The 16,095-nt window shown below is 47.4% G+C and overlaps 5 protein-coding genes across 5 annotated transcripts; 1 reads left to right on the top strand and 4 right to left on the bottom strand.

Annotated features, from left to right (window-relative positions):
* Positions 1-2,508: 2,508 nt before the first annotated feature.
* DFJ58DRAFT_166281 (uncharacterized protein) lies at positions 2,509-4,889 on the bottom strand. The gene is made up of 11 exons (XM_041378979.1): positions 4,324-4,889; positions 4,144-4,271; positions 3,966-4,089; positions 3,703-3,909; positions 3,342-3,646; positions 3,155-3,293; positions 3,087-3,089; positions 2,959-2,973; positions 2,888-2,890; positions 2,609-2,675; positions 2,509-2,541 (listed from the first exon to the last, which is right to left on the bottom strand). The coding sequence occupies exons 1-10, from the start codon at positions 4,753-4,755 to the stop codon at positions 2,637-2,639; spliced, it is 1,395 nt and encodes a 464-aa protein (XP_041247438.1). The 5' UTR covers positions 4,756-4,889; the 3' UTR covers positions 2,509-2,541; positions 2,609-2,636.
* A 1,889-nt stretch (positions 4,890-6,778) lies between these two features.
* Positions 6,779-8,476, bottom strand: DFJ58DRAFT_771317 (uncharacterized protein). The gene is made up of 6 exons (XM_041389135.1): positions 8,329-8,476; positions 8,087-8,272; positions 7,897-8,035; positions 7,365-7,848; positions 7,177-7,309; positions 6,779-7,127 (listed from the first exon to the last, which is right to left on the bottom strand). The coding sequence occupies exons 1-6, from the start codon at positions 8,402-8,404 to the stop codon at positions 6,838-6,840; spliced, it is 1,308 nt and encodes a 435-aa protein (XP_041247437.1). The 5' UTR covers positions 8,405-8,476; the 3' UTR covers positions 6,779-6,837.
* A 1,718-nt stretch (positions 8,477-10,194) lies between these two features.
* Positions 10,195-10,827, bottom strand: DFJ58DRAFT_655269 (uncharacterized protein; the record flags this gene model as incomplete). The annotated part of the gene is made up of 2 exons (XM_041381841.1): positions 10,195-10,575; positions 10,627-10,827. 2 exons carry the CDS (start codon positions 10,825-10,827, stop codon positions 10,195-10,197), a joined length of 582 nt encoding a protein of 193 aa, XP_041247436.1.
* A 1,576-nt stretch (positions 10,828-12,403) lies between these two features.
* Positions 12,404-12,997, bottom strand: DFJ58DRAFT_838609 (uncharacterized protein; the record flags this gene model as incomplete). Its single annotated transcript, XM_041392467.1, has 4 exons — positions 12,404-12,496; positions 12,543-12,706; positions 12,765-12,845; positions 12,901-12,997. 4 exons carry the CDS (start codon positions 12,995-12,997, stop codon positions 12,404-12,406), a joined length of 435 nt encoding a protein of 144 aa, XP_041247435.1.
* A 276-nt stretch (positions 12,998-13,273) lies between these two features.
* On the top strand, positions 13,274-15,582 carry DFJ58DRAFT_724396 (uncharacterized protein; the record flags this gene model as incomplete). The annotated part of the gene is made up of 6 exons (XM_041385106.1): positions 13,274-13,513; positions 13,581-13,957; positions 14,015-14,143; positions 14,203-14,309; positions 14,365-15,508; positions 15,564-15,582. 6 exons carry the CDS (start codon positions 13,274-13,276, stop codon positions 15,580-15,582), a joined length of 2,016 nt encoding a protein of 671 aa, XP_041247434.1.
* Positions 15,583-16,095: the final 513 nt, after the last annotated feature.

Genomic DNA, 16,095 nt, shown 5'->3' with positions numbered 1-16,095 from the left:
ACCATACTTCTGGAAGATCGCTAGTCAAGGCATGTTATGGAGGATCCGACAGCCTGACCCGTTGGAGTTTTCTGTCCTACCAGTCTTCAGCAGCAAATGTTGGGAGCTGGTTCTCTTGATCGTTACGGTGTGCACAATCGACCAGGAACAACCTTGAACGCAAACTATGTCTGTCAGATCCTTGCCTCAATGAAGATTTGCTACGACCATCAACGCAGCGCCGCAAGCATGGCGCTACTTTTGCGTAACATCAATGTATCACCTTTGAACGCCTCGCTACTAGTCCAGAAGTGTAAGCCTACTAGCTTGAGCTGGAGATATTCCGATTCCGACTGACTGACACAAAAACACTCCCCATCCTCCCATTCCTCATGATCCTCCCCATCATCTAAGTAAGTATTTCATTCCGTCCTCGTCGTAATCATCATTACTATCTTCCTCGATCTCATCGAAGCGGATATACCCATATTCTGCTACTCGCAATCGGCTCAAAGACATGCTGTAATATAGGAAACACGCACCATCTGGAAAAAGTTAAATTTAGCAGCTCACCTGAAAAGATAATATCACATACCATGTGAAGATGAAAAGTGACTTGGTTGGGGGGATATCGTTGAGCCATGGCCAAGGAACCCATTCTGGTGGCGTCAAGTTCAATAAACAGTAAAACATTTCAACAGACGACATCACACACCCTATGAGAATAGACCGTTGCCGAAGCACCGCCAGCATTGAAATCACGCGCTTCCTCATTGATAGAGCGGGACTTCGTCGGGGCATCAGCGTCGGGTAAACACGTGTTACGCACTCGCTGAGAGCGGGACACAGCCAGATCACCATCAACGTCGGGTAAGCAGTGCGAAAGACGAGATCACGCACTAGCTGAGAGCGGGACACAGCCAGATGTCAGGTAAGCAGGTCAAAAGACGAGATCACGCACTCGCTGGGAGCAGGACATGGCCATGGCACCATCAGCGTCGGGTAAGCAGTTCAAAGAACGAGGTTACGCACTCGCTGAGGGCGGGACACAGCCAGAGCATCAGCATTGGGTAAGCAGATCAAAAGATGAGGTCACGCACTGTCTGAAAACGAGACACGTCCGTGGCACCATCAGCATCAGGTCAGCAACTCACAAGATGAGATCACGCACCAACTGAGAGTGGGACAGGGTCGTGGCACCATCAGCGTCAATACGCAGGTCAAAAGATGAGATCACGCACTGGCTGAGAGCAGGACATGGCCGCAGCACCATCAGCGTCGGGTAAGGAAATCAAAAGATGAGTTCACGCACTATCTAAGAGTGGGACATGGCCGCGACGCCATCAGCGTCGGATAACCAGGTCAAAAAACTTGAACACGCACAATCTGAGAATGGTACACGGCCGCAGCACCATCAGCGTCGAGTAAGCAGGTCAAAACACGAGGTCACGCACTGGCTGAGAGCGGGACATGGTCGCAGTATCATCAGCGCCAGGTAAGCAGGTCAAAACACGAGGTCACGCACTGGCTGAAAGCGGGACATGGTCACAGTATCATCAGCGCCAGGTAAGCAGGTCAAAAGATGGTATAACGCACTGCCTGAGAGTGGGCCATAGCCGCAGCACCATCAGCATCGGGTAAGCAGGTCAAAACACGAGGTCACGCACTCCCTGAAAGCGGGACATGATCGCAGTATCATCAGCGCCAGGTAAGCAGGTCAAAAGATGGTATCACGCACTGCCTGAGAGCGGGCCATGGCCGCAGTACCATCAGCGTCAGGTAAGCAGGTCAAAACACGAGGTCACGCACTGGCTGAGAGTGGGACATGGTCGCAGTATCATCAGCGCCAGGTAAGCAGGTCAAAAGATGGTATCACGCACTGCCTGAGAGCGGGCCATAGCCGCAGCACCATCAGCGTCGGGTAAGCAGGTCAAAAGACTTGAATACGCACAAGCTGAGAGCGGGACACGACCACAGCACCATCGGCATCGGGTAAGTAAGGTCAAAAGACTTGAACACGCACAAGCTAAGAGCACCATCAGCGTCGGGTAAACAGGTCAAAACACGAGGTCACGCACTTCCTGAGGGTGGGACACGGCCAAAGTACCATCAGCGTTGGGTAAGCAGATCAAAAGATGAGTTCACGCACTGGCTGAGAGTGGGACATGGCCGCAGTACCATCAGCATCGGGTAAGCAGGTCAAAAGACAAGAGCACGAACCACCTGAGAGCGGGACATGGCCGTAGCACCATAAGTGTCGGGTGAGCAGATCAAAAGATGAGATTACGTACATACTTAAAGCGGGACACGGCCACGGCACCATCAGCGTCGGGCAAGCGGGTCAGAAGACAAGATCACGCACCAACTGAGAGCGGGACACGGTCACAGCACCATCAGTGTCGGGTAAGCAAGTCAAAGAACGAGATCACGCACTCGCTGAGAGCACCATCAGCGTCAGATAAGGAGGTCAAAGAACGAGGTCACGTACTTGCTGAGAGCGGGACACGGCCGCAACACCATCAGCGTCAGGTAAACAGGTCAAAATACAAGATTACGCACTGGCTGAGAGCAGGACATGGCCGCGGCACCATCAGCGTCGGTAAGCAGATCAGAAGACGAGGTCACGCACTATCTGAGAGCGGGACACAGTCAGAGCATCAGCATTGGGTAAGCAGATCAAAAGACGAGGTCACGCACTGTCTGAAAACGAGACACGTCCGTGGCACCATCAGCATCAGGTCAGCAACTCACAAGATGAGATCACGCACCAACTGAGAGTGGGACACGGCCGTGGCACCATTAGCGTCAGGAAGCAACTCACAAGATGAGATCACGCACTGACTGAGAGCAGGACACAGCCGTGGCACCATTAGCGTCAGCAAGCAGGTCTATAGACGTGACCACGTACTGGCTGAGAGCGAGACATGACCATGGTACCATCAGCGTCGAGCAAGCAGCTCAGAAGACAAGATCACACACCAACTGAGAGCGGGACTGGGAACATCAGGTAAGCAGGCCAAAAAACGAGATCACGCGCATCATGATGGCGGGACAATGCCACGGTACCATCAGCGTCAATACGCAGGTCAAAAGACGAGATCACGCACAAGCTAGAAGCAGAAGACACATTGAGCCTTCAGTATAAGACTGCTAACGAAGTTTCATGGTAACGTACCATCTGCTGGATGTGAAAGTTGCGAATAAGATGCATTTCTGCTTCAGTTCTGGGAACGCAGTCAATGTTAGAGGATTGTGTGCTCCGCTTTGCACTGGAGCTTCCGCAGGAGATCTGAAATCGTCGTTTGCACACTCGACTTTCGGTTGTTAGGCGCCGTCAGCAGCCGGAAGACAAGCGTACTCACCAATTGATCGAGCAACCAGCCTGGCGCTGAAGCGAATGCATAATAGACCCAGTGCCAACGTCATTGACAGCGCCGCAAAAATGACAACGGTAGTCAACTCTAGAGGACTTCTTCTGTTCAAAGATGACCCTCATGACAATCGTCGTGCCTGCTGCAATGCTTGGCCATTCACAGCTTGTAAGTCGGGTTACTTGCTTGTCGTCGTCGATGCACAAATCGTACTGTTCTTCCTCCATATACTGTCTCTGAATTCGAGCCTCGACCGAGTTGTGTTTGAATAGAAGCTGGAGCTGCTCATTGAATCGCTAAAGAGAATTGGATGAGTAAGCTTCTCCAAGACAGAATTTACGGTGAGGCTTACCTCAAATGAGTCGCAAACGTCCATCGGTATCGGATGTGACCGGTCTGTTGCATCTACCAGCGTCACAAAGCCAAGTGTGACAATCCGCCCCACAGAGGACCGCCCAGGCAAGAACACGCTTTCAATTCTCATCAAGATTTCCTGCTGCCTCTCCAGAGTTTTCCGCACTTCGAGGATGTCATGATGACTTTGCATTTGAGATGACCACTAACCAAGCATAATAGTGAGTAAATGCAAACAATCCTGTGAGAGTAGAACACAACCGAATAATCAACTAGATAACGGTCAATTTCGCTGGAACATCCAATGATAGCTTGCGTAACAGATGTGTGTGCGAGACCACGGTTGTACAACTGTGCTACTTGGGCAGATATGTCTTGCAGCATCCTAAGTGTGACTCGATGTCGGGTAAATTCAAGAACATATCAAGACAGCGTATACCTAATTATGGCATCTCTCCGGTATTGTTCAAAGGGACCTTGAGGGGTCGGGACGTTGCACAGATGGGAACTTAGTTGATGAAGTCGTAAGGTCAGACGATCTAGGTCCGCCTTATTCTGACTGCGCCTCTGTGATGACCTTGGAATCAGGAAACATCCTGGTAACAAAATAAGCTCTCACATCTATGGCTTGAAGGATTGACAATAATCCACTAATAGTAGCTTGCATCGGAGGACCGGCAAGTGGAATTGCACCTGCAACGCTCTGGACGAAAGGCAAAAATGTTTGAGCCATGTCAGAAGCTTTATGGGCAGAGGATTCGCCACGGTGGGAGGATGTTGCGGAGGAAATATTAATGGAGACTTCGAGACCTGGATCCCTGGCTAGAGAACCAGGGTGCACTAGTAGCGATGAATTCGAATAGAGAGTGGATGAAGGAGCGGGAAATTCACTAGGGACATCTGCAGAGATGGAGTCATCGCCTTCATGGTCACGGGTGGTTGTTGAGTTGCGTCGTGTGCGTGCGTTCTTTGCGAAGCGCCTCAATCGAACTGCGATTACTTTGCCCGGATTGAAATTCTTGGCGAAATCTTTGACTCGCGAAGAGGGCATTTTGACCAGATGGGTCAGAGGGAATATGAGACGTAGGGGAGCGAAGAATGACTCGAGATACCGTGACAAGTTGAAAGCTCAGCCCCAGTGAGAACCGGACCTCACCATATCGACGGAAAACGACGGATATATTTACAAATATGCTCAAAGCTACGCAAATCGTGAATTTCACATATATTTAGAAAGATGACGTGCATTATGTTTGATCAACACAACGCAAACACACCATTTTGTCGATGTCTTGCACATTTGCAGACATATCAATCAATCAAGATGATGTGAATTACTCGTTCGCGCTGCTTTTGACTTGGTAAGCGTATACGAAATGATCGATTGCACGAACTTAAGCAAGACTCCGACATTCTCACTAGTCCACCATCTTTTCCCCTCAAACCATGACGATGTCTAGTCCAGGAGCCTCTCCCATTTCCTTACTTTCGGAAGCACCCTGGGGCCTGGCATATTCTCGTTTACAGTAGTCGTTGGACCAGACAGGCCTCAAATTGATGATGTTTTTGGATGAACAGTGGTAAAGCTCCCTGTGTGTATCTTCTCCGACTTTGATATTTTCGATAACCTAATTCGAGATGTTTTCTAGGACACTATCTATGCGGCCTGTTTCTCTGCACTGCCTGGCTCGCAAATCAGTAAGTGACTCGGATACGCCTAACTCGTTTCGAATGTTCGCTGAAACATCTGTTATAGCGCATATATGCGCCTGAATCTCTTATCTAAGTGCAAGACAGTGCTGACTTAGTACACGCAGCACAACGCTTTCTGAACGAACATGCATAACTGAGTATGAACCGAAGCCCCCAGTATTCACTGCCCCTGGTCTACCATGCCACCTTCAACACTGGGTCCTCGTTGTTCGTGCCTGTGCATCACCTAGATCTAGTATTTCGAACAAATAGGAGGTACGTCAATCTAGAAGACTAGAACTTCCAGCAACATCTGACTTTAGGCTTATATGAACTTGCGACACGATCAATATCATCAGCAAATTCTCATCCGACGCCTAATATATTGGTCGACATCTAGCGCAGTTGCAACGGAGCAGGTGGGTAGCAGGCAGTTATTATTTCACGGCATTGATTTATGTTTGCAGGCATATGAATCCGAATGGAATAGCAACGCAGTCGACATCCAGCGCAGGTGCAGAGGTTGACATCAGGCAGGCAACAGGCGAGGACCAGGTGGGCAGCATATGCCAGGGGCAGTATCAACCAGCTATCATTTTTGCGCTGTCATTTGCTTGTTCTTGCAATGTATATCAGCGTCGTTTTCGTGCGATTTCCGTAGTTTTATTGCCTGGTACAACTACAGTTGAGAATCTATGATCATCGACGGAAATATCATATGCTAGAATCAGCGCGAAATCGTGAGATCTCCGTCGAACAGCATCGCTAGAAAATCTCATATGTGTCCCATTCTCTACGGAAATCTACGGAAATCTTGTGTTCCTGGTTCACCAATATTTTGGCCGTTTTCCGTCGATACGGTGAGGTCCGGTTCTCACTGGGGCTCAGCGCTCAGTGACGGGCGGCTGTGTACAACACAGCCCAATCGTTCACGCATGCATGCACAATCATGATGTGACAAGCTTAACCTCGCGTACATATGTATGACATAATGTACGTACTTTTGCAATACACAGTATGAGTTCTGGAACGACTTGCTTGCGATCACAATGGTCATGCAATGAATCATAGGCTCGTGACCAGCCTGGCGTATACTACCACGGATACTCGAGTGGTGTACAGATCTCAGATCTATGACATCTATCTATCTATCTATCTATCTCACCTGTACTTGACCGGGTAATGCATAATCATAGCTTATTAGACACAGGCCATTATGCATGGTGATCTCTAACCTTTGAGGTGATGCATTATCCCCTCGACTGTATGTATAGTGGTGTTCTCACTGGTGTGCATAATGCATAATGCCCTCGACTCTCTTGTGCCTTGCTCCTAGTCATTTGCGGCTGTTCCTGACTGCATCCTTCTAAGATTGCGATCCCGGAGACCGATGCAATGTTTATATATATGGCTACCAACAAAAGAACTGACATTATCCTATTCAGGGCACCACCACTTCTGGCCCGGGTAAGCTTGCAGTAATCGGATGCCATTTCTTCAGACAGTTGTCCCGCATCATGACTTGAATGGCTGCCTGGCGCTTGGCATATGCCCCAATGCCTTCTGACTTGGCAACATCCAACCCAATCCTCCGGCTTGCCTGATCCTTCCACCATGCCGCATGCCAGTCGAAGAATGCACACACCCGGCGCATCTCCTCCTGGAGAAGTTCTACTTCCTCCATCCAACGGTATGCACGCGCCCGAGATTTACACCACTCCACGTGTAGCGCTATATAACACCCCTTTAGTTCATGTCAATCCAATGGACAATTTCTTACCATCAGCGAGAACGGTCTCTCCTTCACTGTCTCCAGTAGTGACTCCGCGTGCCTTCCAAATCCACGATAGAGTTCGGTTACCTTCAGATTGGCCTGTGTGACCATCAGACATTCCACGAACATGCTCAGTCCTCTAGCTTTGGTAGATCATTTCCCCAGCGATGTTCCTGCAAAATGTTGCCGAGGACAACTAGAGCAGTCCAGGCCCTACGGTACCGCTCTGCATCTGTCTTGATACTAAGCTCCACCTTGGTGAGAACTGCCGCTGCGCGTGTATTGGCCTGTTGACCACGCAATTGATTATCTTTGAACTTGCATAAGTGGCTGCGCAGTTGAAGATGTCGATGGAGGTCATCGAGGGCATCAAATGCTTGTGCCTGTCGCAGCTCCCATTCATATCTGCACACACGTTCCTCGCAAAATTTGTTTGAAGCCCCTTTGAGCTGGGATGGCAACCACAGTTTGACCTCGTGGGGTTTTTCTTCCCGTGAGCTGATGGTACTAGCTGTGTCGAATACGCGAACTCGGACAACCGTAGGCATGTATAACACCTGGACCTTGCACCATTGTTTGATTTTGCGCTGTAGAGCATTGCTCCGTTCTTGCAATTTCGTAAGCTGAAGATTGGTTGGATGAGCTCCCAAGGCACCATACTCTCTTTCCAGCCGGCATCTCAAAAACATTGAGCATAAGATACATAGAACAGAAATATGAACTTACTGCTGGTCCTCTATTTCAATACCTGATGATATCAGAACACTCGGTGATACCTCTGTATGCAGTGAGTAGTTAAGACCACGTTCTAGGTCTTCTGCTTCCTTCTGTGAGAGACGTAGTCGTACTGCTGTGAGAGACATGGCTGCAAAACAATGAGAAACATGAATACCATCGCCATAAGAAACAAACTCACTTGTAGTTGTAACCTTGAAGGGATTTGGCTGTAATATATCAGCCTCCCAGCCTTCAATAGCTAGCTTCCACCGAGTGACTTCCTCTGGTCGTTCTGCAACCAATGTCTCATTGAAATCATTAAAGTTGGCAAGGTGCTGATCACGCTGAGGTACGGCTGCCACGAGCTTTCGGAATAGACTGATGTCTTGACACCAAAATGTTAGTTAGGCGTTCCAAATGCACAATGTAGGTTCCACTCACGAAAGTTGGTTACCTTCTTCCAGTTGAAATCTCTGAAGTGATCATCGAGAGTGTCACAGCGTGAGCCGGGGCCCATCTCCCGAGTGCTTGTTGCTACAGGATTAATATTTGCCCACCCACGCTCCGGTGCCTCCCCATCAGTGCGTCCCATCCCTTTGATAAGGTTGTGTGAGTACGTGACTTGGCAGAATGCGACGTGTGCAGGAAGATGAATTTTGGAACAAGGAACACAAAATCTTTGGTACCGCGTTCAACATGCATTTGACATGGGTATGTAGCCATATGATCCCATATGTGTTTGCTCCATTGGCATGCAATATCATAGGACACGTTGAGCGCAACTACATCCTTCGAGTATTGTAAGGTGGAGAAGAATAAATAGTCCATATTGATGTACCTATGGAACACATTGAGTGATGCAATAACTAGTTAAGCTCTCGCTTACCTCTCGCCCTTCTGGAGATCTCCAACACCGCAACGACGCTTCATGTTGTGGCGTGAACAGTCGACAGTACCAGCCCCCATTGCAGCCAAACCACAAGAGTTTTTAGTTTTGGCCAAGTTTACAGTGTTGTGGCTTGCACAGTTGCTTTTCTATATGATGAGTAGGTGAGCGCTGTCATATACCATATTCCCGGGTACAGATCCGAAGATCCGGATCTCAGATCCGATGGACATATCTGTTGTCCGGTCCACAGATCCGATCTAATCCTTATTTCATGTCCTGTTCATATAACTCTAACTATCGTTCATCTCCTTTCGGCATTCCTGTACACCGGTATACTGGTTATCCTTTACTTCCGTTATGCTTACTGATCCGCTACACTTACTGATTCGCTTTAGCTTATACTTCATTCCTGGTTATGATTCGTTATCCATCCGACTTACCAATATGCTGTACACATACTTTGCTTATACTTCGTACATAGCCTCGCGTCCTTGCTTATTGATCATTCCGTTAGTTATCCGTAGTATATAAACCCTTGTACATACGCTGTAGTAGATCAGTTTGAGTATCATCTTGGATTGCACTCATTCTGTCTGGACTCTAAGTCCCTCCGTTATCCGTCCGGACTTGAGTACGATACTCTTGTCTACTCCAAGACTTAGGATTGATTCCTATAGTCTATATATCCGTCTCTGTCTTCGGACAGTCTTCACCCATTGGTTTCTAGTTCAGATCCGATCCGGATTAGCCGTTACTCTATACGTTCGATATCCGGAAGCCTTAACGGATCCGTTACAATACTTATCCGTCTCACTAGACGCGATACTCTAGCACTCTGAAATAAGGGGCAAGACTCGGGAAAGGGGCACAGCGCACGAGCTGAGGCCGAAGCCCTTCGGATCCGATACTTCTTGAGTACGGTCTTAACAAGCGTGTGCGATACGCCTAAGATAGATGATCCGCACCTCTTGTGGCTGCTTTCCAGTGTCATGGAGAAACTTCTTGAATGCTTTCTCTGCAACGAAGTATGCCCAGCCTTTGTTAAAACCAGGATCAACCTTGTCGGATGATACATTTTTGCGTGCCAGGCGGAAGTTAGCATCAATTGCGAGAAACAAAGAATATTTCCATCTAGATCATTCTGTGAGTGAATAAGTCACATAGAATGGACCAACACATGACATACCTATCCTCAGACGGTGTATCTTCCCAGCCATTTGGAAGGTTCTTGCCTGGTTGCGGGCAAGCAGGACACAGCACTGCACATGCACCATGTTGTGTTGCCTCAACCCCATCAGGGTCATGGCCGCGTCCTGAACGTTTGAGTAGGGTGAGGTTTCGCCATTCCTTAACCGTCCATAAGAGAGCATTATAGCGATCCTTTAGGCCATTATCAGAAATGAACGATTTAAATCAAATCAAGAACTTACTTTTGGTGGGTTAAGGCCTGTGTTATTGGTCAAGCGTGTGAGCATTTGCCAATACTCAAAAGTGGAGGCCTTCGATTCAAAAGAAAGAATATGGAAGTTGTGGAGAAGTCGAAATGTTGCAGCAGTCTTTGGTTCCAGTGTAGTAGCTGGGAACCAACACATGCGAAGGAGTTGTGTGGTGCGAGATTGAGCTGTTTGACACTCGCAGAAGCAGAGTACAACATTGTGCACTCCGTTGATATCAAGGAGAATGAAGTCGGTATGAATTAATGAAGGGTTAGAACAATGTTCACCAGGGGGGTGTCCAAGTTGAAGTTGCAGCCCAAGATCCCGCAGGTTAGTGTCTTCAAAATGTTGGCCATTCCAGTACTATGCAAGATAATCAGGGCAAAGTAGTGAGCACTGCTCATTCCCACCTACCTCGATTCTGTGAGTTGGATTTTCTATATGTCTTTCTACCGTGCATGCCTTGCAATAGAGCTCAGTACCAAGACAATCCTCACATTGAAATTCAGGGGCATTCGTGCATCCTGCAGAACCCTGACATGTTTCCTGGAGTGCGAAATCGCCATGACCCTCCATACGGACGAGTTCTAAAAGAAAATGATCCCGTTCCTCCATCCAAGTCAACAATGGGTAATCCTCAAAAGAACGTGTTAGTAAATTTATGTGAGATAAATTTTCACTCACTCCTAGATGTCGATTGCGCCAGTGAAGAAATCACTTCGAGTGATGTTTCAACCAAGTGGTCATTGTAGATAGCTGAGTCGTGGTCTTCGTCAGAGTCCAGAAGAGCCTCATAATTGAAGGTAACAGTATTGGAAGTATCAATGAAAGCAGTTGATTGTGATGGCACTGTAAGAGAGCCTCTTGGAGCACCAAAGTACTCCATTTGAGTCGAAACCTGTGCTGGTCCTTTCAGAGTGTAAGACTGATGTTTGTGAGCTGACTTGAGAGCTGCGTTTGGCAGTTGCTGCTGAGATACCCGATGTTTTGGATTGAGAATGTACCAGTCACACGAGAGCTTGTCGAGTTGCCGGCGTCTTTTGCCCATGAGGACTACAGTGTTGATGATATACAATATTGATTGTAACAGTACCTACACACCCAGTCCCCAACTCCGAGTCCATTTTTGCACGACACTCAAGACCGGGTTCAACACTGAGTAGATTAACACTGTTGTCCAGCTATGTGTGCATTGTAGTTAGTCAGTGACTTGATGAAGTGTCTTAGCAGTCAGAATGTTCAAGGTCTGAGCAAAGTGGGAACGTCTGATGGTAAAGTGTGTAGATACAAAGTGCTGGCCGGTGCGATAGAGTACTAATCATTTGCCAACGCTAATTGCCAATCCAGCATTCCTTCACGAAGAGCTTCAAAATAAGAGTTTGCGCATAAATCCATCTTATGTATCGTTTCTTCGGATGCCTGGATGTGAAACTGTAAAATGCGAGTCACTGAACATACCCCCACTTGTAGTTGCTCGGTATAAGGTCCCTCTAAGCTCCCAGCCGATGTGGATAAGCTGTGGGCTTTCTCCAAGAGATTCCGTGCTTCGTTGACTTCGTTCTCACAACCTGGCCTTAGTGAATGCCATCCTTCATGGTCAGCAGTACAGACAGTATTCAATCCTTCAGACTCCAATCGTTGCCGCAGATTTGAGCCTGGTTCATAACCAGCATTGAACCAGATATCATCCAGACGATTCAGGAATTCAAGCGTCTCCTACAAGCAATGGATTGAAATTTGATAAACCAATTTAACAATTTGACTCACATCTGAGGCTCCACCTCGGCGACGCCAGCGAGTGTGGGATTTGACTCGTTCTTGGTGCCGATTCCTGTTGATGTGAGTTCAATGTTGCATGCGCTAAGGATGGACCAAATTACTAGACTTGCCTGACATAGTGTTTTCTCTTGGAATTTAAATGAGCTTGATGACACTCCTCAGTTGTGTTGTACTTGCGTTTCCGAGTCATGTAAGGATGTGTGAACTTGAATGAAAAGGTATATATAGGTTACTGACAAGCCTTCCGCACTTGAGCGTAATGCATCAGCCACCACTTCGGGACACATTTCAATCATAGCGTGTAAGTCTCATTAATCATTTCATAGCTACAGATACAGTTTCAGCAGTCTGACTGATGTTTCATGCATTTATTTCATTATGTACAAAACGCTATACATAGATATAAAATATATCAATCCCTGCAGGTACACTGCACAACCACTGTCACAAGATCTGCTCCCTCTCTCCTGCGCAGCTTTGCCTTCTGTTGCAGATGTCGGTGCGACTGGTATAGTGAATATATTAAGTGAAGCTTAGGACCAAACACTTACTAGTACTAATGTCCGAGCCTGTCGCGATGCGGCTTGATGCAATTGCTGTCCCACAAATATAGCAATGGTTGCAGGTGTGCGCAGGAAAACACATGCTGGGCATTCTTCGGTCGCTGGGCTTGGCAACTCCTCCGAACCATGTCCCTTGTGCGCAGTAAATATTTCTATTAATCAAGAGTGCGATGAGTAATTGAGTTTCAAGATTGAAATAGTAAAACTGACCGTTTTGGTCACTAATCAATGTCAATGCTCCTCCCAGCTCATGCAATGTGAATGCTGCCGGGTCCTCATGATATCCCTGGTCTGCAGCACAAAGCCTGGTAAGCACTCAGATGAATTGTCTAGAAATAAAACTCACTGTTTTCATCCCTAACCAACATCAATGCTGCGGTCAACTCATTTATGGTGAATGTCAACAAACGGCGAGCCGTATTGTTGGTCCTTGGGCTCTGCATTTGAAACGGGATGGGTAAAGTGTGAGTAAAAGGCAGCAGATAGCAGTAGTTACTGGGTGATTTCAACTCCAATTTCATAGAACACGCTTGCTGATCGGTTGAAACGTGGGGTCCTTGAAATTTTCAGAGTTGGCTTGCGGCAATACTACTAGTTGGCCTGTACAAAACTTATTTTACCCTGGTATTTGAAAAAAAACATGTACCCCAGAAGGTAAGCGTTGATGATTGCAGTGTCCTGTCGCGTCATTATTAATCCAGCACCGGTAGCCAGATAAGATGGCAGGAACAGCCTGGACTACACCTGAGCAAAAGGAATTCCTAGAGACGTACTACAGCGGGTTTCTGTTAGCACAGCTACAGGCCAAGGTTTCACAGTATTGGGACCCAATATACCTTGAATGGTTCAAAAGGTGGCCTGAACAGAATGTAGGGATTGAAAATACCCTTGCTGGCGATCCCCATGCTGGTAGTGACGAGAATACAATTCTGCAGGAGGCACTTCAGAAGCGGAGACAGGTCAGCATGCCCTTGTAAATGGGGTCTCATTGATCATGACATGTACATACTGATATGTGCGAAACAGCAAATAAGGACTTGGTTTAATTATAGGTCCCAGCGCAGTGGCCGTTCAGCTGTGAACTCAATGACTAAAGTCATCCAGAAGACATTAACCAACAAAGCCAAAGGAACTCGAGTGCATACCCCTGCTGAGATCTTTTCGACTATTGCCTATAAGGAAGAGGTACAAGAACAGGTTCAAGATGCGATTAAGTCTGGCGAGCTCATGACTAAACAGGAAAAGTTGTCTGCTGTTTGTAAGCTTACACATGAAGCATACAAAGCTGCACCGCCAGAAGTCAAAGCTTTGTGTGAGGAGAAGGTCCAAGAAGAGCGCAATGTGAAAGTTGCCTGTAATGTGCAAGATGAAAAATTGACGCCTACCAATAAACAGTATGTGATGTAAGTTCAGCTTTTGCCTGTAAAACCAATTTCCCATTGCTTATACCTTATTACCAGGGCTCTCCAGGAATGTACCGCACCCATTGCACAGTTCTTGCAAGTCATCAAGGACATGACTGGGTGGGAATGGACTGTTATTGGTGCTGGACCTGACCCTGATCTCGGTGGCCAGCTAAATGCAATGAGGTGCATCTCAACTCACTCGTTTTCAAAACGCTTGGAAGCTCAAGCCCGAGAATTTCTAGTTACCATACAGGAGTGAATGGAGATGGTCTCAATTGGAAGCAAGCTACCCCAAAGTTCATTGAGAGGCATCTCAATCCATACTTGGAATTTGTTGGAACAGTGATCCGTAAGTGATGTTTTTCTCTTGATGGTTGGTCACGCATACTCATTGGATTCAACAGCAAAACATATCAGAAAGTCTTGTGCCATCGACTTTGTCGCCCCAATTGCAAACCACGTCCTACCCATGACTTCATCTCCCTCAGATGAAGGATTTAGTTCCCTGGAAGGTGCCTCATCAACTCTGGCATCCGAAACTGCCCTGTATGCCCCCCTTACACTCTCGGGTGCCTTGTCTCAGGTGCAGGTAATTTCGTCTTTCAATGAGACGCTACTAGGCACTGGCCATGCCTTTGACGACCTAGGCGCTGGCCTTACCTTCGATGATGAAATGACCACTGACTTCAGCACCGACATCTACTTGTCCCTCAATCCCTATGACAACAGTGTAACCAGCACACCAGCATCTAACTTTGATTTTGATTTACCTGGCTACTCTTTATCATCTGGGGCAACCACGCCAGCGTCCACTATGGGAGACTCATTGCCAGATCTCTCTTTGTCATCCGGACTGATGCCAGACACTCCAATCACATCATGGAGGAAAGATATGTACATTCAACCTGCCTTTGCAACACCCCCTCGCCTTTGCTTCCGCACTACACCCACTATCACTACCTCATCGCCATCTTATGCCCCCTTCCCAATATTATTAGAAGTCGAGCCTGACTTTCATTCTTCTACATATTCACCTGATCCTCCGGTGTTTGTTTTTCCAGCTGCCGGAGCAGCTCTGGATTTGGAGCCGCCAGTATTATCCTCTAGTGTTGGGGACTTGGATTCTTCCCCACCCTCTACTTTTGAGATTTCACAGGTTCTGGAACAGCCGGCACTCACGGTATCTTCTGCTAGTGATTCTGACGGTGTTGGAGACTTAGAGTCTGCTCAGCCGGCACTCACGGTATCTTCTGCTAGCGATTCTGATGGTGTTGGAGACTTAGAGCCTGCTCCTGTGCCCTCCATTGTTGAGGTCACCCAGGTTTTGGAGCCGCCGGTACTCCTCTCTTCTCTTAGTAGTGCATCAGGCTCCACTGACAGGCAAATTGCGTTGCACAATGACCATGCACTGGCATGTGGTCATTGTGTTACGAGTGTCAACGATGCAGTTATTCCTGCTGCCAGTATTAGGAAGATGAAGCGTGTGCACCAGCAGACAACACGTTTGGCACAGGCCGATAACATAGGTGACTCAATCGCTCCAAAGAGGTTTGTGATTGTGGGAGTTCCACTTAGTATTTGCAAGCACTCACTCTATTTCTAGGAAGAGAAAGGCTATGTGATGCTAGTGCTGTCGAGTTTGTCAAATGATGTCTACATGTCTTGCCTATTGTTGAATATATCGAGGATTTTGTGTTGAGACTTCGTGATTTGTGAAATGAAAGGCCGACTTTCAAGGCAGACAGGACATAGCGTGAAATTCTGCATACTTTGAGACTTCAGTGGTCTGTGAGATTTATGAATGAAAGGCTGGTACAACCAGGCATCCAGCTTTATCTATTGCAATGCAACGAGGTCAGACAAACAGTGGTTGGGCTGGGGCTGAGCGTTAGGTAGCTGAATGTGAACTACGAAAATATAGAGAATAGGTGATGAACATGACTTGATTGAATAATTTCTAGGGAGAGGAAGGTGGGTGAAAATGAGAGAGAGAGCGAGACTAAGGTGAAAACAAGCAAGTGAGTCATATGTGTAGCAATGAAGAAAAGAGGTCAAAAGGAAGGAGGCAGGCTTGCTGCTCAGCTGGATGTAAAAACACTGACTTGCCTGCCAGATTGAATAATTTTTGGGAGAGG

Source organism: Suillus subalutaceus (assembly GCF_016647625.1).
Source record: "Suillus subalutaceus strain FC151 chromosome Unknown DFJ58scaffold_19, whole genome shotgun sequence".
Lineage (NCBI taxonomy): Eukaryota > Fungi > Basidiomycota > Agaricomycetes > Boletales > Suillaceae > Suillus > Suillus subalutaceus.
This window is presented reverse-complemented; position numbering and strand designations above follow the sequence as displayed.